The sequence below is a fragment of the Camelus ferus genome, chromosome 26 (genome assembly GCF_009834535.1).
Source record: "Camelus ferus isolate YT-003-E chromosome 26, BCGSAC_Cfer_1.0, whole genome shotgun sequence".
Lineage (NCBI taxonomy): Eukaryota > Metazoa > Chordata > Mammalia > Artiodactyla > Camelidae > Camelus > Camelus ferus.
Window position 1 is genome coordinate 13554800 of NC_045721.1, and position 23914 is coordinate 13578713.

At 36.0% G+C, this 23914-nt stretch overlaps 1 protein-coding gene and 1 long non-coding RNA gene across 8 annotated transcripts in view; both read right to left on the bottom strand.

The window, feature by feature from the left end:
- MSR1 (macrophage scavenger receptor 1) overlaps window positions 1-11551 on the bottom strand; it is a 64279-nt gene extending 52728 nt beyond the window's left edge. The window contains exons 1-2 of one of the 6 annotated variants that reach the window (XM_032468674.1): window positions 7124-7163; window positions 5920-6006 (exon numbers count right to left, since the gene is read on the bottom strand). In XM_032468674.1, coding sequence (XP_032324565.1) covers window positions 5920-5957 — 38 coding nt within the window. In that variant the 5' untranslated portion in view covers window positions 5958-6006; window positions 7124-7163. Of the gene's footprint in view, window positions 1-4201; window positions 4279-5919; window positions 6007-7123; window positions 7255-11531 lie in introns of those variants that run through there. The other 5 variants (XM_032468678.1, XM_032468676.1, XM_006191592.3 and 2 more) reach the window with 5 other exon arrangements.
- Window positions 11552-11705: 154 nt separating this feature from the next.
- On the bottom strand, window positions 11706-16711 carry LOC116660065. 2 transcript variants are annotated; one of them, XR_004315430.1, is made up of 3 exons: window positions 16655-16711; window positions 13573-13803; window positions 11706-11929 (listed from the first exon to the last, which is right to left on the bottom strand). It is a non-coding gene; the product is annotated as an uncharacterized LOC116660065 (long non-coding RNA). The 2 variants fall into 2 exon arrangements; XR_004315429.1 differs by lacking the exon at window positions 11706-11929 and having other exon boundaries at window positions 13386-13803.
- Window positions 16712-23914: the final 7203 nt, after the last annotated feature.

The window sequence follows — 23914 nt, forward strand, 5'->3', positions numbered from 1 at the left end:
TGCTAGGGCCCTTTGGTGTAACGTTTCAAATTAATATTTATAATTAAAATCCAATTTTAGCAAGGGAACAAGGATAACAATCTGCCCTATATAGCAACGTATTATGCCCAGCCATAAATTTTCATTTTGACATTGAAAGACTTATATGGAACCCACTCCTGCATCTTTCTGTGTACAAACGTGTACCTGTGATTACATGTGTGTGTTTTTTTAGAGTGAGAGAGAACTTTCCTTTCTTGGCTAAAATATTTATGTATATTTTCCCAAGTGGCAGAAAACAACTGTTTAGCTGAAAAAAAAAAAAAAGAGAGAGAATTTCCCTTCAAACAAACAGTAGTGCAGAAGTTGGAGCAAGTATTTCCTGTGATCTTTTGTCACAGGTTCTGGATAGAACAAATAGTTATGCAAAATTTAGAACAAATATTTCCTGTGATCTTTTATGGGAGCTTCATGAGCCAAGTATTCTTTTGCCAAGGCATCTGTTTATCCCTTTAGGAAGATAAAGTCTAGTCACTAGACAAGGAACCACAGGGAAAATGGAGTCTTCCTCTTCCTTTTTCTCCCTTTCATGACTTTTTTTTTCTTGTATATTTTTTTTTCAGGGCTTCCCTCACTACATACATCGGCAGCTCTCAAATACGTCCTTGTACCTTTTAAAGCACAATCCATAGTCTACGGCACACACAATCCATGTCTATGTCTCTTTAAGACGCAGCAGAATCATCTGAAAGCCTTAATTAAAAACAGATTGATGGGCCTCACCCCCCAGTGTTCCTGGTATTTTGGGTGAGGAGCAGGAATTTGCAACAACTTCTCTAGAACCACCGGCTGCTGCCAGTCTGAAGACCGCATTTTAAGAACATTTGCCGTGAAAAGAAATTATGTGACTTTTTCTTGGAAACAGCTCCATTCATTTGATTGATAAATTTAGCATGAAGCCAACATCTTCTGATCATTTTTTATTTTCTCTAATGCTGAGTTATGGATTTAGCACAGCTGAAGTTTTAACTGAGTGCACGCGCAGCTCCAGGACACCAAATTCATCTCTCATCCAGAAAATGAAGGACAATCACTCACATGCAAACGTTCATCCTGCTTTGGGGAAGAGGTATTTATTGACAAGTAAGGATGTGACTGAACTCCCATCAATATTTTTTTTTTAAATATTATCAAGGGGATTCTTTATTTTGCAATCTGCAGTTTGTACATGCATCATTCTGTGCACTGGTTTTAGTTTTTTTGTAAATCCTGTTGATCTGACTGACCCAGGAGTGTGTTGTTTAAATGATTCAGCCACTGTGGAGAAAGTGGGCAGACAGGGAAGTTATAGACCTACTTCCTCTTTTCTTAGGCAGAGGTAAAGTAAAAGAAATAAACAATTACCCAGGAACGCTGGCCATTATGGGAAACCAAAATGGTTAATTCAGATCCATACTCTCCTGCCATTTCCCCCTTTTCAATTTACCCTATTATTTGACTTGGATGACAGCTTTTTGCTGGCTAAGCAAAACAGATGAACAATTTTTTAAAATGAAGTGACGATGAAACTTATCTAAATTCACTTTAAAGCTATAGCTCAAAGGAATTGGGACTGTGGCAAGGCTTTTAAACTTTGAACTCAGTTTATAAAGGTTGGGCTCAAAAGTATACACTTAGATACCCCAGCCATATACCTAGAAACCTTTCCTCTCTGTCTGCTAACTGGCCCCATCTCCATGTGTTTGACTTTGGCTTGGGTTCTAATAGTTGAGATATTATGACTCTATTTTCACTTAAATATAAAGAAAACACCTCGTATTACTCAATCTTCTAGATGGGAATATTTTTTGTAAAAAAGAGGTGAAAGCTTTGAATCTGATAAATCTCTCTAGACTCTGAGCTACATAAGCGTAGGCACCATGTCTGCGTTGTTCAGCATCATGTTACCAGAGCTGAAAACAACCTGGAATATGGAATATCTTTAATAAATATCCGTTGGATGAATGATCTGATTTGTTTTGTGTGAGACAGTCATCCCATATAGTTTGTTTTTTAAAGATGGATGTTTGGAGATAAGGGGACAAAAAAGGTTTGTTTCTTCTGATGGATAATTTACTTGTAAATAGATTTTGTCCATAATTCAATTTTGTCCATAATTTTTCTCTACATTCTTACTCTTTTGATACTTTCCTTGAACATGAAGCAAATCTTAGGGTCAGGTGATTATGCTAGGCTGTTGAGACACTGCCACTCACGCCAGCCTGTCCCTAATCAGCACTCATGTTCATTTTGTCAGTTCTAATCAGTGAGCAGCTATTGTATTCTCAAGGAAACATTACTAGCATTTTGGTTGGGACAATTCTGTTTTGTGAAGGATTGTCTTCCTTGTAGAGGATGTTTATCACCCCTGGCTGCCGTCCACTAAATGTCAACAATGTCCCCTAATCATTATATCACTGCTTCCCCTGCAAAAAATCCAAAAACGTCATCCTTGCACACTTCCAAACACCCATCCGCCTTTGAGAACCACTCTTCAGCTCTTCAACTTTCTCTCTTCCTCTCTCTGCACTATTGGTCTTGAGTAATCTGACAGTTAACACATCTTTGATAAAGATTTGTTTTCAAGGAAAAAATATAGTATCTTCATGAGCTTAAGCAACCATACAGATTCCTCAAATTGTTTTTGAGGCTATCCTTCAAATCACTCTTTGTGTGTTTAGCTCTTTAAATATACATATTACAGACCTCTGTCATAGCCTATATGAATGTTTTTTACAGAAAACTTAAACATTGTATGACTTTAAGGAGAAAAGAAAGCAAATCCAGAATGATAACCCACTGATCTAATCTTGGCCTCAACAGCTAGCAGGATGAACGTTACTTTAATTAACACTTGCTCAGAAAAGCTCCACCTGAGCTTCCGAATGCATTTGCAATTCAGAACCCACAGGGCCTCCTTGGCTTAAAAACATTTTCTTCGGAGACAGAAAGAATCTCATTTTTCTTAAAGTGGCTCTAGAATGCTAGATGTTACATCATAAAAACAAAAACAAAAAAATAGATGGCAAGTATTGTGATGTTTACAATCGATGACTTTAACTTGGAAACACCTGTCCCTTCATGTAGGCTAGTCCAACAAACCCCTGCTATGTGGCATGATGTCAAGCACCGTGCAAGCCTCTGGGATGTCTGAGTCAATATGTATAGAACACTCTCAACCACCAAAGATCCTATGCACTCATAATGGAAGATTAAAATCTCCATGAAAAACCAGTGCAATATATACACCCACAAAGCACAGGCATAGTCCAAAAAGGAACGATTAACTCTTGGGAAAGTGTGTAGTCAAGGTGAGGACGTAGAAAAGATGACGCTTGATCAGAGTTTTGAAGAATGAGCAGGAACTAAGGGTGAGAATATACCAGAAATCTGGTCCTGCTCATGCTTTTCTGTTGAGAAGAGATACTGCAGATGATACTGAGATCATGCATGGAGGACGGGGTTATTTTTCCCTGTTTATCCCTCCTCCTCTCCTGAACTAGTAACATTGTAGTGCGTCTGGTCTCAGTTCTTGTCCTCTTTTTAGATTTGTTCACCCCCTCGGTCATCTCACTAGTCTCACTGCTTAAAGCAGTCTATAATTCTGAGGACTCTCCCATCTTTATCTCCCGCCCAGACTGCCCGTTAACTCCAGGCGTGTATATTCATCTGCCTAACAACATCACAGCCTGAATTTCTAACATGACCCACATGTCCCCCACTTTCTCTCATCCTCCACACCCCAATCTACCATCAGATCCTGTGAGTTAGTTTTCAGACCCTAGACGGAAACTGACGGTTTCCATCACCTCCCCTCCTGCCATCCTGGTTTCCCCATCATCTCTCTCCTGCCTCGTCATCATTCTCACCTGGACTCTTTTAATAGCTCCCCATTTGGTCTCTCAGCTTCTTTCTTATTACTTCCACTTTATTCTCTACACAGCCTCTAGAGTGTTTCTCTTACAAAGTAAGTCAGATCACGTGACTCCTCTACTCAAGACCCATGAACACCTTCCCATCTCACTAAGTCCTGACTCACTCGCTCACTTGCTCAGACAGACCTTTCTCCAGCATCAGATTTAAAACTGCAACCTACCTCTTTCACTTCCTCTTCTCCTTCCTGCCTTGATTTTTCCCACCCAAACTCATCACCATCTAACATGAAATACATTTCCCTATGTACCTTGTCTACTGTCTGTCTCCTTTCACCCAAGGTAGAACCATGATTCAGGAGTTTTTCTCCCTTCGGTTCAATGACCAGAGAGTTCCTGCCACTTATTAGATGTTCATCACATACATAAGTATCTGAGAAGAAATTTCATAAACAAATGAAAGACAAAATATTTAGCAAGATAGCTAGATTTCCAAAATGTAAAAAATTCTTCTGCTACACATTGGGAAATAAAAGGTTTTTCTCTGAGTTGTGTGTACATAGGAAACTGAAACAAATCATTTCCCCCACCAAGTTCCCACTTTTGCCTCAAAGGCATTTGTTAGACTTAACCATAGTCCTTCAGTCCCTTACTCTGACTAGCAGAGTAATTATTTTCAGTTATATTAGAGAACATACCCCTGTGAACAAACGACAATCCAAATGAGCCTTACAATGTCTTTTCCAAAGTTAAGAGAAAAAGTAACTTCACAGAAAATGACAATTTCTTACCAAACATCAACGTACTGACAAAGAATTGTGAAATCTTTTGAGTTTGTTTAATCTATCAGAAGTATGTTCTCATGAGAAGTGAAACACATTTCTGCAATATCAGCTCTTCACCAAGTGGGTGAAAAGTTTACAGAGGCTACGACAAAAAAACCATATGAAAGAATTTCAGTGTTATTCTCTTTGGAAACAATACTCTATTTTTCCTGTTTTTATTATAAAAACATTATAACACTATCAATGATAAATTGGGACAAAATCTCTATTTCTATCATTCTATCCCTCTAATACAAGAAAAAATTTGAGTATATTCATGCTACATAATTGACACTACAGTGTACAGTATCATTTGTCTTATACATTTCCCTTAAAATCATATCAATATTTTTATACTTCAAATTATTTTTTCAAATTTAAAATGACAGGCTGCATAATAATTTATCAAATTTATATATATCTTATTCATGTAGTCATTTTTCTATAATTTTTTTTAAATTTTCCTTTTCTTTAGAGGGCAATGTTTTACTGATATAGATGATGATGATGTCGTAAATACTTTCATAATTTAGCTCTCTTCCTTTGAAATGTTTCTTGACGATAATTCACCATATGTTGAATGGCCAGGTGACAGGAAAACTGTCTTAAACTTCTTAGTATCTACTGACTGACTGCTCTTTAAAAAGATCATCACATTTACAAAGATTTCAGACATACATGTTTAAAACCAAATTCACCACTATTCACTAACAGGTTTATTTTGGAACCATTTAGATTTTGAGAAGAGTTAAATGACACCTCAAAAGTAGCTTTCATTTTCATTTTTAAATTTTTAGTGTGGAAGGGATATTTCCATGTAATTTTTTATTATTTATTTTTTTGGGGTTTTGTTTATTCATATCAATTGCTCATACATCCCCAGGGTATCATATCTATCTAGATATGAAACTTTTTTATGTAACATATATTTAATGACTATTCTTTTTCTAAGACTACTTCTTATTCAGAGTTATCATCAAACTCTCAATGTTAATTTCACTGTTAAGATTTGGGGTAAACAATAACTTTGTAACCTTATTATTTAAAAACAAAAACTCTGATTTTGTGTGAACAGTTAAAAATGTATATGAAGTGAAAATTAAATTAACGTGTCTGTGAAACCAACAGCTGTCCACGTAAGGAACAGAGCCATGCCAGGGTTTAAGGTAAGAAACAGAAACATACATATTATCCCTGACACTCACCTTTGGTAGCGAAGGAGAAAGGGCGTCAGTTCTTTCATGTGAGGTCTAGGCTTGACTGTTGGCTGTGTCCTCTCCTAGCTATGTGCCCTTTGGCAAATATTTTAATTTATTTGACTGCAGATTCTTTATATATGTATACATAAAATATTGTTATAATATCAACTTAAAAATTATTAAGATGGTTAAAAATATTTTTAATTGACCAGTATATAGCAATTCACCAATAAATGAAGTAACATTATTTTAAAATATCATTTTTTTAAAAAATATGAACTTTCTTTACTTTATCCTCATAGCATCTCCATGAGGTATTTTCTCCATTTTATAAGGTTGGAAGAAACCAAAACCTAAAATGTGTAAGTGACCAGTTAACGTTACACAGCGAGGCAGTGGGGGAGCTGGGATTTGAATGTAGGCCGTGCACCACCAGAATATCAGCTTCTAATCACTGTCTAAAACATTTATCATTTCGGTTTTATGGCTTTTCTGGCACTACTCTCACATGGCCAAGGAGAATGCTAACCCCCGTTCTATGCTGTGTAAATTGTAACCATTCTTCAAGATGCACTTAAATTCAATTCTAGCATCTCCATGAAGATTTTTAAAAAATAATTCTTTCTCCCCTTGAAGGAATGTTGGCTTCTCCTGTATTCCCATGGTAGTTCTATTTATTTTTTGCATCCCTTCTCTACTTCTAGCTCAGTTAAGTGCCCACAGTGACTGCCCAGGCAATATTTGCTACATGAGCAATAAAGGTAATAAAAAGGACTAGATTAAAGTCACAAGTATTACGTGACAAGTAAGAAGATGAGATGCATTAAAATACATTGAATCATATTTTAAAAATAAAGCAATAATCTTAAATCAAATATGCACAATTATATACAAAAAACCTCTTGCTGACTCAACGTACAAAATATACAGATATATTTATGCACACATACACATTTTTTTAATCATGGAAAACCTAGCAGAAAGCTCTATTTTTTTTAATCATTCAAACAGGCAAATCAAATTATTAATGGTAGGTTAAAAAAATTCTACCAGAAAGTATTGATCATACACACACACACATATATATATATCATATCTCACATACACACATAAACACACACACACACATCAACACACAAAAAGACACAGAGTGGACATATATACTCAACAGAAGCAATTGGGGAAAACCGTTATAATGAACTTTCTTTACCGTGTGTCCCAAAGACGGCAGCACTGATTTATCCACTTCCCTCTCTTAACAACTGAAACCTCAAAGCTTTATCACATAATATTTCAGCAGGGCATATGAAGAAAGGAAATGACACATTTGTGTGTTGAAAATCTTTCTTAACAATGTATTTCAATAGTACTCTCCTCAGTGCACAAGTTTGCAAAATCTAAATTTGTCAGATAACTCATTCCTCTTCCTATCTAGGACATTACAAAAGAAAAAGAGAAGTGAAATGAAAAAGAAATGGGAGTGATTGTAACAGGGTACATAATATATAGCAGATGACTCTTCCTTTTTATAAGATATGTCTGCCTTCTAGATTCTCATATCATTTATCTTCTAGTAATCTCCTTATCCTCCATTAATTCCCAAGATCTCTTTTGCACTATGTAACACTGAGGGAAGACTTCACACTTAAGTGATTTGTTTTTCTTAATCTTTTTCCAGTGGCCCTTATCTGTAGCTTCAAATGCAAAACACAGGAGGAAAGGATACAGACACTCACTAAGTAAAGGTAGTAATCCAATATTGCTCACTTCAGCAGTCTATACTGATGTTATTAGCATTATCTACAGGTCTCTTTTGAGCACCTAAGAAGCTGTTTATTTCCCCAGGAGTATAGTGGAGGGAAGGGGTCTTAGCATGGGATCAGAGGAAAGGAATGGCCTTCATCTTCTACCTCCCTCAGAGTTTTACCCTTTTAACCTCATTTATTTAATCACATTCAAGTTCCAGTAGGACACATGTTAAAAAAACAAAAAGCCAAACAACATTACATTAATTAGCTAAGTTTTTTAGAACTAATTCCTGACTTTTTCTGGGGAAAGGTGTTTAGTTTATATTCCATGGACATGTTTTGGTGCTCCAAATAGGAAGGGTCAAACGTTCTACCAAAATATGGACAAAATGATCTCGCCATGCCCACGGGCACCACAAAACGCTATCCCCAGAAAACATGCCTTCTAGAGAGAATGCAGGAAGTATGCAGTATGCAGTGTTGGAAAGAAAGCAGTATCACACAGCCATTGTCGTTACTGCACAGGCTAACAGCACTAGTGACAGGGGTGCTGAAACAGCACAAATTCTGGCCAGGCACTTTTAGACAGGGTAATGGATTTCAGAAGCGGACCCAGGTGGGGCCAGCATGAGACTATTCCCTAAGCACACTAGTTCACCACATTCTTAGTGAAGACGAATGGAGACTAACATCCAAAGCCACACTATTTCTTTTATAATTGTTTCCATACACATCTTATAGAATATGGCCCTTTGAGGGTCTTAAAAAAATCTAGAGTTCAAGAAATCCTTGGTAGATTGTTAAATTTGGATACCCCTGTTAATTCTACATGACTAGAAAAGTCAGACTCTGGAAATAACAAGCTAAAACACCAACTTTCCAAAATTCTATCCTAATGAGGTTTATTTCTGTCAGAGTGGGATGTATTTCTAGGATGTCTCTATATTATGTAAATATCTTTACTTCCACAACACTAACCACTTCTCTGTTTGATTATTTCCACATTCCTCAGGCAATCCAACCATTCATTCAAAATAAAAAAAAAAAAGCCCTCTGTGAATGTGTATATATCATATAATGTATCATATGATATTATTTATTAGGTCTTACTATATGTAAGATACCTTACCAGGCAATCCGGTAGAAAATGTTCAGGTCAAGCTAATGATTAACTAAATTGAGAACAGGGGGAGGGAATTAGTCTTGACATTCATTGTTTCATTTGAATTCACAGCAACTTTGTCAGGTCATTTTCCTGATTAAGATATTGAGGCTTAGATAGTAAGTAAACTTGTCAAGACCATAGTCATCAGAGCTGGTATTCAAATCCGATGAAGTCTGATTTCAAAACTTGGCAAAATCACGTTTTTCTCAGTCTGAGAACAGTATGTGTATTCTCAGGAGCCTCTATCACAAATGCTACATTGAAAATGAACCACTAACACGGGCACGTTCCACATCTTCAAAATAGGTGCTTTCCCATCAGTTATGCCCACAGGATTTCAATGACTTCATTTTTGCTGCTTGTAGATGTATTTGTCTTGAGTAAAGACTATATGATATTGTGCCTAATATTCAAATAAAGTTTCAGAATCAAAGAAATGGGTTGGAAGAACTGACTTGAGTCTCACAAGGCTCACTGTGGTAGAGACATGCAAGCTGAACTCAAAGGAAGACATATTTTACACCCATTAAGTTACACTTTTGAATGTCTAAAATTGCAACAGGTCATTACAAGGCACATGATACCATATATTTATGTGACACATTTGCAAAGATAATGCTTTTTCATATTTTGAACTCAAAATAATAATTACATAGTAAGATAAATACAAGTTTTAAATACAAGTTTAAAAATACGTAACAGACTAAGTCCAGCATATCTTCCTTTTGTTAATCTTATCAAAAAGTTTCTTGCTCAGCCACACGATTCTAAGGCGATGCTGGTGATTAAAATTTTAGAATTTTTGTAGGGTTTTTTAACTTAATTTACAATTTTGTATTTGCAAAATATATTTCTAACCAAAAGTTGGTTGAGAACTATAGACCTATAGAATTTAGGTCTAAATCTATGTCTCTGTGATTTAACATATAATTATAATAAAATAATATTTCAACACTCAGTGAGGTAGAGGGACCAATATATTTATTTTCCTTGGAGAAACAATGCACTTTACCATTCTGCTGGTTTTTAAAAGAAAGAAGAAAGTGCATGGGAGACTCCAGTTCCAATCCTAATAACTAAAGACCTTGGAAGTCCCTACATTAAGAAAAAAAGTTGAACAACCTGAGTATCAGTGACTTTTTCTGGAACCATCAGAGAACTGAGGTCTCAGGGCAAACCCAACCAAATTTAGCAGGATAAATACATAAACTCACAGCTGCATTCAGCTTACCTGGAGCAGAAGCCACCAGAATCATAAACTGGTGAGAAGGCTTAAAGCGTGATTTTGACGAATTGCTGGAGTCTAAGTGGGGGCCAATGTGTGAGTGAGAGACTCCTGGGGGCTGCTGCCTTAGGGAGACCCCCAGACTTCCTTGGGCTTTATGCCCAAGGAACCCACCAGGTTCTTACAGTGAAGAGGTAAGAAAAATCACCCAGGCGCCTCCGGCAGAGGGAGGCGGGAGTAACCATTTTTAGATACACCTGGCTCATTCTCCATAATAAAGCCTTACTCTCTAGGGGAAAGGCTTTATCAGAATCTTACAGCACCCAGGCAGCTGAGGGGCACTGACCCTACTCCAGCTTCCTTCCACCCAACTTAAGGGGGAGGGGGCAGAGAAGAAACCCCTGTGTGGGTCACAGTCCAGGGAGGAGGACCCAGGAAGACTGGGACTGAGCAGTTCTGAAACACTTCCCCTCCCCCACACCTTACCCTCATCCATGGGTTCCCGTGACCACTACAGCTGGAGGAGCTGCAGAGTTCTTTTTTTTAAGGGAAGTTTCTAGAGAAACCCCAAAACTACAGAGGAGTCAAAAAAAGGGACACTGGAGGACATTTTAGTCTGTGAGAGCTCCAGCTCCAGCAAATATGAAACACAGCTCAACTCCTAGCCAGGCTATCAGAAAACTTCACACGAACAGGCCTATGTACCTCAGTTCCTACACCTGATAGATCACCTCCAGTTTTCTACAAAAAATAAAAAGTCACACTAAACGTCCAGAAAGAGGAGCCAAGCCCCACAAAATCACACACTCCTTGAATAGTCAGGGAAGTGGAGGGGGCAGAGGGTACAGTGACTAAGTCCCTTGCAAGTTTGGCCGTCTCCCCAGGGCAACAGGACCCATTCACCCTTCCTTGTGATTCATGTCTTATTAAAGAGGCCCCAAAGTGCCAGTTAAGAAAAAAAGGAAATGCCAACTCATTTTTAAGTGCTGTTTTTAAAAACACGAATGCACTTTGCTCTGAATTTAGGGAAGTCTGGCTTCAGAATTAAAGCGACAGACTTACGTGGTTTAAAGAAGCTTAAAAGTGGTCCAAGTGTCAATTAGTTGAAGCCTGAGCAAAAATCATTAAGCAGATTCTTACCCAGAAGTCCCCTGGAATCTTTATGAGATGTCAGTCTAGGGGCTGAAAAAGAGAACAGGACTTTATACTACGGCTCAGAGAATCGCGGCCCACTGACCATCCCCACCTCACGGCAACTTCATACATACCAGAGTCTTTTTTCCTCATAGCAAAACACTTCATTTTAAAATGAGAGAACTTAAAGATTCTTCAAAAAAAAATTATCTAGAGTCACCTGGCCCAGGACAGGGCATAAACCAGAATCTACATTCTGTGGTGTTCTTTCCACGAAGCCACATGGATGCTTAGTGTCTGTGAACATGCTCAGTTCCTCATCTGTACATCTCCGTTCCTCCCATACCTTCAGAAGCTGCTGCCGCTGCTTTCCAGGAGTGCTTCCAAAGCTCAAACCTGTCTCTTGCTGTTTGAGAGGCCTGCACTGGCTTTCGGAGAATAAAGGGCTTCCTCTTTCGTCTTCCAAATCTCTCCAAAGCACCACTGCTTAGCCAACTCTCACCAGGAACTGTAACGGGGAGGTAACTGTGAGCAATGTAATTCCCGGCACCCCCCGTGGGCATGGGACGGTAAGACGGGACGGTAAGAACAGGGTGGTGTTCCATGGTGAGGCAAAAAGCAATAGTGAACATCAATGTGGTCTGACAGCTCAGAAAAACTCACCATCTGAAGAGGGAGTGGAAACTGAATTGCTGAAAAGGGAGAAAGACTATCTGGGATGGAGAAAAGAGTGCATCCAAATGCCTGAAAAAGACAGAAATGTGAAGAGCACCACACACCAAAGCAAGGCCAGCGTGGCTGGAATAAAAAAGCACGAGGTGGCCAGCAGTCAGGTACTAGGGGTTAGGACTTCGATACAGGGGTTCTGGGAAAACAACTCTGTTTATTAACAAGGACTGTATCATAAACCTCTTTTGATACCATCTCCAGAGGGCCCTAAGGCAGTAATATATACCAAGGTGATTTACTGGTGGCTGTTAAGTAGAGGCTCAGAACTCATGCCATTTCATGCACTTATGGCCTGTCTTGGCGCAAGTCCATCTCATAGTGGATCCTAAGGGACTACAGACCCGTATTTCACCAACTACAAAATGTTACTAAGAATAGATATATTTAACACTCGGCAGAATTCTTACTGGTTTCCTGATCTATCGAGCAAAAGCTCTTATGGTGGAAAGGCTGAAAATAGAAGCCACTGAACTTACCCCTCCCCACCAGGACAGTAAAAAGCAATACTGTGTCGTTGGGAGAATTAGTAAGATCAGGGCACAATCAAATATTAATGTTGTAAACCTGCGATTCTGGGGGTATGTGAATGAAATTTTCAGAACGGGCAAGTGTGAAAACACTCATTTCCCAGATAAAGTCCACTAGAGGGCATGCACCGTGGAGAACTAACAATCTGACAAAATGACGTTCTCTGATGAAAGTCAGCCAGTTTCTTCCCCTAGGCTCACATATGCAAAGGAACCTTGCAACAGAGATGGAAATGACTCCTGACCTGGGCCACATGGGCTTTCTCTCAACGAGGACAATCTGGATGTCGCTAACGAGTTTCCAAGATTTCAGCAGTGGAGGCAGACACTGAAACCTCCTAATATGGCCTCTTCAGGGAGGAATGTTCAGTCCTCACTGGAACAAACACTTGCTTAGGATGTGAATTTGCCTTTCCTGTTTTTCCCAGCACCGGTCAACAGATGCAGGGTATCCCTTATTCAAAACTGATGGATCCCACACAGCATTGCTTCTGATCAAGGAGCGTATTTTATAAACGATTCCAAGTTTAAAGGCTTCAGGAATGGGCTCTGATTGGTTAAATTTGATGAGAGACCCATCCACTAGACTTTTCCCTGGAGGTGGGGTTTTATAAGAATGCCAACTCTTGCCCCCAAAATGGCTGAATTAGGATAAGGAATATCGCTCAGAAGAGGAGAAGGGGCAGGTGCTGGGAATACTCTAGCATCAATTTTCTGTTCTCCTTAAATTTCTTATTTAACATAGTGTTGTTTGACTCTTCACCTGCTTTTCAAATAGAATAACAAATAAGAACATGCATATTCTCAACGTATTTTTGATTTAAAAATGTTAATAATAATATTCAAGATATTTTTAGGGCATACATCATTACTTTTTTTTTTTTTTTTGGTCTCACACTTAGTAGATCTTACACATTTTTGAATGGAAAAAAATGAAAGAAATATTACATGTGCTATCTCATTTTATTCCTTATAACAACCTTATATTCTAAACAGAATAATATTATTCTAGTTCAAAACTAAGAAAACAAAGGCTCAGAGAACTTCCTTAAGCCAAAATCATGAGGATGGTTTCATGAGGATGGTAAAGGACCAAGTCTGAATTAGAACCCAAATTGTTCATTAACTGACCATTCTTTGCAGCACTGTACTCCTTGTGAATATGATCGTGATGACCAAAGTGGGTCCAAAAAGTTGACTCAGCAGCGTTAGAGACCCTTTTTGTTGCTGGCTGATTCCCCATTGTGAGTACGTATCTTTTGAGAGAAGCTCAAAGAGCTTTGTCTTCTTCCCCTTGATACCTGGAGTGCAGGCTGCGACTCAGGCCATGCCAGTGACTCAATCCTGCCTGAATTCTGAGTCCTGAGAAAACAAGACAAAATCTTAGGATAGGTAAGAAACAATTCATAGCAATGGTAGGAATGAGAGTTCAGAGAAAGGTTTCTTATCAAGAATCCCGTGCTGGTGATGCTACAAGCATCGTCCTTGACTGAAGGTGGTTTGGGCCTGTGTGCTCAGCCTACTTTACCTCTCAAGCCTGGGTTTTCCAATCTTCCCACTAATTCTGTGAGGGACCAGATAGTCTTTGGCTGTATTTTTTTGCTGCTGACATTAGTCAGAGTTCCTCCTATGACAATAGTGATGATAACAAAGTAGAAGTCATTGTAGAGAAACCAGATAGTCCCAAGAATACTGATTTATTCTTCTCTGGCTAATCACCATTGCCTAGGACGTTTTCTATTTTTCCCAATTCAGTTGTTAAGAGTTCTAAGTTCAATAGTTTACACGATCTCAATGGTGACATTATAAATGGCTTACTATCTCTAATGAATCATGGGCAGTATGAATAAATGAATTTTTACATAAAAATTGGTCATATTCTATTTCTCTTCATTAGATATGTCATACGAATATGAGATATGCTTTGTGATCTTCAGTTATGATCCATTTAAAAATATTCACTCAATCCTTAGAGACTTAGAGGTAAACACCTTAATTTGCCATATTTGTGATGAAAGAATAGTTAGAACGTTGTTAATGAGGCTCAGATGCCTGAGCAGATCTGATGCAGTCCTGCAGCTCTCTGCAGGACTAGGACGTCATCCAGAAAGCTCCCAACCAAGGAGAACAACGAACATGGTAATAGGGGCAAGAGAAATGGCAACTTTTTATCATCAGCCAAAGTGAAGAAACCCCACAAAGGACACAAAGCAACATCACCTTTTGAATAATAGTTCAAAGAGAAGGAGGATGCAGAAAAATGAGGAAATGGAACTCACGGAAACTGCTCAAAACTGCGTTTTTCTTTGTAATAGAAACGGCTTAATCTTGAGTCTTCTACCATTTAGACATGAATACAAACTATCTTAAGAAAATTCCTTTGCAAGGCAAACTTTGGTTTTTTTTTTTTAATTTAAATGAGTTCTTTCCCATCTGTCATCATGCTTACAATAAATTTACACAAGAATTCCTTAGCCAAAAGGAACAGTCTTGCCTGGCTGTTTTTACATCATATGGAAGAGATTTTGCTTGTTTATTTGGCATTTTATTTTGTTTTTACTGTGGCTGACATGGGCATATCAAATATTCCAGCCTGGCTCCAAACCCTATACCCAAAACACTCTATTTCTTACATTTTAATATATCTACTAGCTGAGGCAGATTAAGAATTGTTAGAAAATTGGTTACTGAGATGATTATATTTACATCTCAAAATAAACACTTTGCACCCAAATCTCTTGCTATATTCATACAATAAGCAAGGTGAGACCTTCAATGATAGAGTTTAAATCAGCTAGTAAAAAGATATACAATAAAGATACATGGAGTTATTTACTTAAGAAAGGCATGATAGAATCCTCAATGTATTCCAGGAACTAAACATTTTTATTTTCTTATGGTAATTTACTTATTATTATACATGGGATTCTTAATTAAATAGCATGGAAGATAAAAATATTTTTATTTCAAAAATAAAATTCAGTTTATCAAAACAGTGGATTAAGGCTAGGGTTAGGACTAAGGTTGGGGCTAAACTTAGGGCTAGGGTTAGGGTTAGTGTTAGGGCTAGTGTGAGTGCTATGGTAAGGTTGAGTGTTAGGATTAGGGCTAGGGTTAGTGTTTAGGGTAAGGGTTAGGTTTAGGTTTAGGATTAAGGTTAGGGCTAGGGTTAGTGTTTAGGGTTAGTGTAAGGGTTAGGATTAGGGTTAGTGTTTAGGGTTAGGGTTAGGGCTATGATTAGGGCTAGGATCAGGGCTAGGAAGAGGGTTAGAGGTTAGGGTTAGGGTTAAGGCTAGGATTAGGGCTAGGGTTAGGGTTAGGATAAGGATTAGGGTTAGTGCTAGGATTAGGCTAGGGTGAGAGCTAGGACGAGGGTTAGAGGGTTAGGGTAAGGTTTATGGTTAGGGCTATGATTAGAGCTAGGGTCAGGGTAAGGGTTAGGGTTAGCTTTAGGTCTAGGATTAGGGCTTGGAAGAGGGCTAGAGGTTTAGATTTAGGGTTAGTGTTAGTGTAAGGTTTAGGGTTAGGATTAGGGTAAAGGTAAGGTTAGGGCTAGGGCTAGGGCTAGGATTAGGGCTAGTGTGAGGGCTAGGATGAGGGTTAGAGGTTAACCTATGTTCTCAGTGCACTGGTTACTTACATTCATTTTATCTATTACTTGTCCATCATGTAGTCTCTTGAATAGAAGTTTGTTTTCTTTTTATCCTTATTGATTTTATTAGTATTTCTGTACCAAGGATAATGATTCTTGGTTTTCCGAGTATTATAATTATTTCCTTTTTTCGTTTTTGCATTTTGGTTATGTTTGTTGATGCTATTTTATAATATCATTTTAAAAACTTTTTATGTAGTCAGATATATCAATCTTTTATGGTTTTATTTCATGACTTTTTAAAATGAATCTTTCCCAACTCAGTATCATATAAACAATGTTTTATGACAATGGACAATGAAAATAAAAATTTTAGTGTGGGAGAATACATTTGTAGCATACCTAATGTGAAAAAAATCTGATATCCAGATTATATGAATTATACATATATACTTATATATATAATTATCTAGTTAATAGAAGATACAATATTTCAGTAATTTTATTTCTAAGTATATTTCTGTTTTAGTCAGGGTACTCCAGAGAAATAGAACTAGTGGGAGATATATACAGAGAGAGAGAGAGAGAGACTGCTTGATTTGTTATGAGGAATTGGCTCACGTGATGATGGAGGCTGAGAAGTCCCATGATCTGCCATCTGTGAGCTGGGGACCTGGGAGAGCCAATGGTGTAATTCAGTCTGAGTCTGAAGGGTTGAGAAGCAGGGAAGCCACTGTGGAAATCCTGGTAGAGGAAAGAGGAAGTCAGCCCTTTTCCCCTGCCTCACTGATGGAGCTAGAACATTTCTGCCACTTGTTCTATTCAGGCCTTCAATGGATTGGATGATGCCCAATGGACACATCAGGTAGGGCCATTTACTTGACTGAGTATACAGTTCAAATGCTAATCTCATCCAGAAACACTCTCTCAGACACACTCAGAAATAATGTTTAATCTGGGCAGTCTGTAGCCAGACTGACAATCAACCATGAAAATACCTCAGAGAAGTTCCTGCTCATGTGCACTAAGAGACATATAACCCTTGTATTCAAACATACATTTTTGTAAAAGCCTCAATTAGAATAAACTCAAATGTCTATTAAGAATAGAATTAATATATATTGTGGTGTGTTGGTTCTCCAAACTTTTTATCTCAGGAATCTTTTATACTTCTACAAGTTATTGATGACCCAAAGAGCTTTTATGTGAGTTATGTCTATCAACATTTACCATACTAGAAATTAAAATTGAAGATGTAAAATGTATTTAAGGTAATAATAAATCCATTGCATAGTATCATAAATATCTTATTTTACTAAAAAATAAGTGTATTCCCCATGAAGGAAAGACTGTTATTGCTTTATATTTGTACAAAATGTACATCTTTTTAATTTAATGTCTGACTAATCAGAAGATAGATTCTCGTATCAGCTTCTGCATTCAACTGATAAAATATTTAATTGAAGTATACAAAAGAAAATACAGTCTCACACAGATGTATAATTGGAAAAATGAGAAATATTTAAAAAATATTCTCTGTTGATATGACACCAAAATTTGATGAGTAGTAGTTTTTTAAAAGTTAACTGCAGCATGGAATCTAAGCCATAATAATGAAATTTTACAGTCTGTTCCATTAAAAATTATTGACCTGTCTTGAACTTTGAATGGACATTTTACTTCACTTGAATTTGTAATGTCATGTACAGTCATTTAGAAAATATAGCTTATTATGTAAATCTCCCAAATGTTTATATGCTTCTTTATACAATATTTTTTTAAATCACATTTTTTAATAACACTACTAATCCCATTAGAAAAGTCAGTAAGTACCGGAAATCTGTCAGGTTCACATTTTCAAAATTTTTGCTTAAAAATATAAACTACATCACTGGTAACCAATATGTTTCAATCTTTACCCTTGAAGTGTAAGCTCATTTTGTTCTTTTTGGAGAAAATGTCTGTCAAATACTCCAGTCTGAATAACCATATTTTGTCTGCTGCTGTTCTTTCTAGTAAAACTAGTGTTTCATTTAAAAGTGGCTAGTTTAGCTCACAATGTAAACAACTGCACAAATACTTTTCTTTCATATTTTGGTATATGACAAAGTGCTTCACATATTCTCATTTCATCATGCAGAATATTTTGAAAGTGTGTAGTGTTTTTTAAAAAAATTAGTAACATTTAGGGCTTCACGATGGGTACATTTTAGTAAAACTGGCCAGATCATTTGTTTCTGTGAAAGGGCGGCACTGAAGACTATGATGGCTACCATGACAGTTTGGTTTCACTGCCTTGACTCACATAAAAACACCAGCAACGTTACTTCCCTGTGACCTTGTAACACTGATGCCAGTGAAACAGAGTGAAAAAGTCAAATAGCATCATGGTATTATAATGAAAAAGCTCTGACTTTGTGGACTCCCCAAAAGGGATTCAAGAACCCAAGGGATCAGCAGACCATATTTTGAGGACTACTGTTTTAGTGTATTATTACAGTGGTTTGTATTACTCAGCAATGAAAACAGGCAAACTAATGATGTAGAAAACAGCACAGATTAATCTTATATCTAACTATCTATCTATATACTTTTTTTTAAGGATTATTCAAATAATACAATGTGATTTAGTCATATAAAACTCTGAACAGGTAAAATTGAACTCTAGTCTAGAGCTGTATATATGTATTTATCACAAATACATATTTATCACAAAAGTCATACTAGTAGTTACCTCTGTACCTCTGGGGAAGTTCTTATTGGCAAAAGGAAGATGGTGGGCTTTTGAGAGGGTGTAAATATACATTTCTGAATCTGACGGGTGGTTCCATAGGTGATAATAATAATAATAATTGATAAAAATTAATTAAACTGTACATACTATGTTTTTTTTTTCCCCTACAGATGGCTCTCCAAATCTGTGGCTTCCGGTTCCACATCCACAGATTCATCCAACCAAGAATAAAAAGCATTCAGGGGAAAAAAAATTCCAGAAAGTTCCAAAAAACAAAACTTGAATTTGCCACACATCAGTAACTGTTTACATAGGATTTATATTGTGTTAGGTATTATAAGTAATCTAGAGGTGGCTTAAAGTGTACAGGAGGTTGTGCACTGGCTACATGCAAATATTATGCTATTTTATATAAGGGACTTGAGTATCCAAGGATTTTGTTATTTATAAGGGGTCCTGGAGCCAATCCCCCATACATACTAAAGGACAACTCTACTTTCCTATATATTCATTATACATCAAAATTAAGTAACAAAATTTGTTAACTAACACTTATTCTATTTTTTAAAAAAATATTTGTTTTCTATTCTTTGTTGGTGTACAGGAAGGATCTAGCTTTTCTTTCCCAAATATTACTCAGATATGCCACTACCCCTCTTTAACTGGTTTATTCTTTCTCTACTAATTTGAAAAGCCATACTAGAAAGGAATGTTCATCATCTTTATAACTCTTCCCTTTCTAAATATCCATGTGTAACATGCAGTAAAATTTCCTATTGTTATGATACTGAACTTCTTTCTTTCTTTCTTTAACTTCTTTCTGAATTTTTTTTTTGCCTGCAGAGTCACTGCTGAATTTGTTTTACCTATTACTCATTATGGGTCACTAGAGCCCACATATATTCCTCTTGTCTTTCCAAAGATAGCAAAATGAGGTGCCCTCAAACATATGCTCTGTAAGTTTGCATGTCTAAGAAGTTTACTTTGTAACCTTTATCCAGTGATAGAAAGAATCCGAAGGTCAAGAGAAGGCTGGCCCGCATAAGAAAAGGGACAGTAGACTTTCTTCGGTATTTGAGGTTTGACAGTTTGTAAATGACCTAAAGGTTTAGAATATGTAGTGATTTGCAAATTAGCTGAGGCATGGATTTAGATGACACGTGCTGGGGAGGGTTGTGTGTGGGAAATCACTTAGCTAATGAGAAAACCTAATGGATCACACACCATCATCAATGTAGACTCATCAATGAGAATTTATTATTCAGCAACATAGGCAGGAACTTCTAAATTTACTCTGCATTTCATTGAACAGGGGCCATGAAAAGAATGTAATCAATTGATGCTAGTAAGAAAAAGTGATTCAGGATACAAAAGATAAAAACTGAGATAATAGTGTAAAAATTATTTGAGTGAATGCTAAACTCACATATATGAATTAAAGACAAAGGATAGTATATTAAGATTGTGTTTGCTATGGATTTTTCATTCTTAATTTTTAAAATAAAGTCCCGCTGGTATTACTGATAGAAATGGGAAATTTTATTTCAGGTAAAAAAAAAAAAAAAAAAAAAGAAAGAAAAAAACCCAATGTGTTCTCTTATTTATTAGAGTTCTCCAATGACCATTATTCTCATTCCTGTTTAATTACTGAGGTGTTTTGAAGAGTAGAGACTGGACCTTCTGATTTCTGTTCCTTTGTTTACTTTTGAGCAGTAATAGATCTGGAGTGTATTAGATTACACTAAACATTATCTGAGCTTATGTTAAAATAATAGTAACCTAAATGATTAATTTCTATTTACTGGTTTCTAAACAGTGATGGCATCCATTAATTCATTTGTTCAAGTATGTAGTTATGATAGCTTTCATTCAACCGTAGTTTGTGTCTAATCAAATCAGAAAACATGTAAAGGCCTTTTGCAAACTTAAATATTACATAAATATTAATGTTACTATTATTCTAAGTATTTCTATATAATTAATATATGTATAATTATTGCCAGGTTAATTGACACCTGGCATACTATGAAGAGGTCATTGATAATTAGGTCAGAACAAAACAGTATCAAGTCTCCTGACCCACAAGCACAGTATGTATCACAAATGATTTATTTAGGTCTTTAAAAACTTCTCTCAGGAATGTTGTACAGTTTTCAGTGCACAGGTTTTGTGCAACCTCTGTTTAATATCTTCTCTCAGTATTTCACATTTTTGATGCATTGTAAATAGTATTTTTAATTTCCATTTCAGATTGTTCATTGCTAGTATATAAAAATGCAATCAACATTTGTATATTGATTTTGTATTCTAAAATCTTGCTGACTTTCATTAATAGTTCTCTTAGTTTTTGCATGTTTTTACAAAATTTCTTCTACAAATAATTATATGTTCTGTAAATAAAGATCCTTTGCTTTCCAATGTATATGAATTTTACTTCCTTATTGCCATACTTTACTAGACATGACCTCTAGTATGATATTGAATAGAAGTGGTAAGGATGGACATCCTAGCCCTGCTATTGAACTTAGGGGTAAAGGATTCAGTCTTTCACCATTAAATATGCACTCAGTGAAAGTTTTGTTTGCTTATTTTTGTTTCTAATTGTCCTTTATGAGCTTAAAGTAATTCTTTTCTAGCCTAATTTAGGTGAAAAAATTTAGTGTGAACAGGTGATAAAATTTATCAAAAGCCTTGTTTTGTATGTATTGCTATGGATATATGGGTTTTCATTTTAGCCTATTAATCTTACAAATTATATTAATTTTTGAAACTGAAATCATACTTGTATTCTTAGGATAAACTCCACTGGGTCATGAAGCACATCCTTCTTATTTATACATCTGGATTAAATTTGCTAATATTTTGTTAGGAATTTTAAGATTAGGTTTATGAAAAGTATTAGTCTGTAGTTTTCTTTCTTTGTAGTGTTCTTCGGTTCTGGTATCAGAGTAATGTTGACTTCATAGAATCAGATGGTAAGTGTTTTCTCCTTTCGTATTTTCTAGCAGATTTTGAGTATAATTGGTTTACTTCTTTCTAAAATGTTTAGTAGAATTTGACAGAATAGATCTATAAATAGTTCCTCTTGTGAGAAGACTCTTAACTACTAATTAAATGTCTTTAAAAGTTATAGGGCTTTTCTGATCAGGAACAAGACAAGACAATGGCATTTTTCACAGAACCAGAAAAAATAATTTTAAAATTTATATGGAAACACAAAAGACCCTGAAAAGCCAAAATAATCTTGAGAAAAAAGAAAAGAGCTGGAGTAATCATGTTCACTGACTTTAGAGTACACTATAAAGCTAGAGTAATCAAAACAGTATGGTACTGACACAAAGACAGACATAGATCAATGGAACAGGAGAGAGAGCCCAGAAATAAATCCATGCACTTATGGCCAATTAGTCTATGACAAAATAGGCAAGAATATACAATGGACAAAAGACAGTGTCTTCAACAAGTGGTGCTGGGAAAACTGGACAGCTATCTGTAGAAGAATGAAATTAGAACATTCCCTAACACCACATACAAAAATAAACTCAAATTGAACTAAAGACCTAAATGTAAGACTGGAAACCATAAAACTCCTAGAGAAAAACAAAGGCAGAACACTCTTTGATGTAAATTACAGCAATATTTTTTGGATCTGTCTCTTAAAGGAAGTAAAAGCAAAAATAAACAAATGGGACCTAATTAAACTTAAAGCTTTTGCACAGCATAGTAAACTACTGACAAAATGAAAAGACAACCTAATGAATGGGAAAAATATTTGCAAGTAATATGACCAAAAGGGGTTAATGTCCAACATATATAAACAAATTATATAAGTCAACATCAAACAAAAACAAAAACAAAACACACCCCCCCAAAAGCAAGCTGATTAAATAATGGACAGAAGACCTGAAAAGACATTTTTCCAAAGAGGAGATGCAGATAGACAACATGAAAAGATGGTCAACACTGTTAATCATCAGGGAAATAAATCAACTACAAGGATATATATTTACAGCAGAGAATACATTCAATATTTTATAACAACTTTAAAAGAAACATAGCTTTTAAAAATTGTAAATCACTATACTGTGTACCTGTAATTATATAATATTGTACATTACTACACTTCAATTAAATAAAAAGTTAAAGGGCTTTTCAGGTTATCTATTCTTTCCAATGTGAAGCTTGTTAGTTTGTGTCTTTTATGATATTTATTTATTTTTTCTAAGTTTTCAAATGTATTATCATAAAAATATATTTCCCACTTATTTTTTAAAGTCTTTAGGATATCAACTGCTAGATATCATGTTAGATATTTATTATTTGTGTTTTTCCTTTATTTTTTTTTCAGGAAGATTGATGAAGTTACTAGGATGAAGTATTTTTTTGAGATATCTAGTGACTTTTTTAAAAAACTGAGGTACAGTTGACATGTAATAGTATATTAGTTCCACATGTACAACACAATGATTCAGTACTTGTATATACTGCAAAACGATCATCACAATAAGTCTAGTTAACATCCAACCCCATCCACAGTTACAAATTTTTTTTTCTTGTAATGAGCACTTTTGAAATCTACCCTCTTAGCAACTTTCAAACATGCAATCAGTGTTACTCACTGCAGTCATCATGCTATACATTACATTCCCATGATATTTATTTTATAACTGGAAATTTGTACCTTTTGACCCCCTTCACCATTTTTTTTAATGTGTTCTCCCTTTTTATACCGATTAGTCTGGTGAGAGTATTACATATTCTATTCTTCTTCTCAAAGAAAAAACTTTTGGTTAGATTGACTTCTTTTTGTTTGTTTGTTTGTTTTTTGTTTTTAATTTCATGCATTTCTAGTCACATCTTTATTATGCCTTTTCTTTTATATTCTTCAGGATAAATTTGTCCTTCTTTTCTAATATAATGGTGAATGCTACAAATTTATCTCTAATGATAGCATTTTCATAAGACAGGGAAATGGTGTTTTATCCAGTTGGCAGGCTGTACATATTATGAAAACAACAGAATTAAGATATGGTCATGACAGTCTACGTGAAGAAAAATGTTACTTATGGACAATTTTCTTCTAAAATATCAGACACAATGACAAAAACAACTCTAAACACATTGCTCTGACTGACTGAACTCCACCA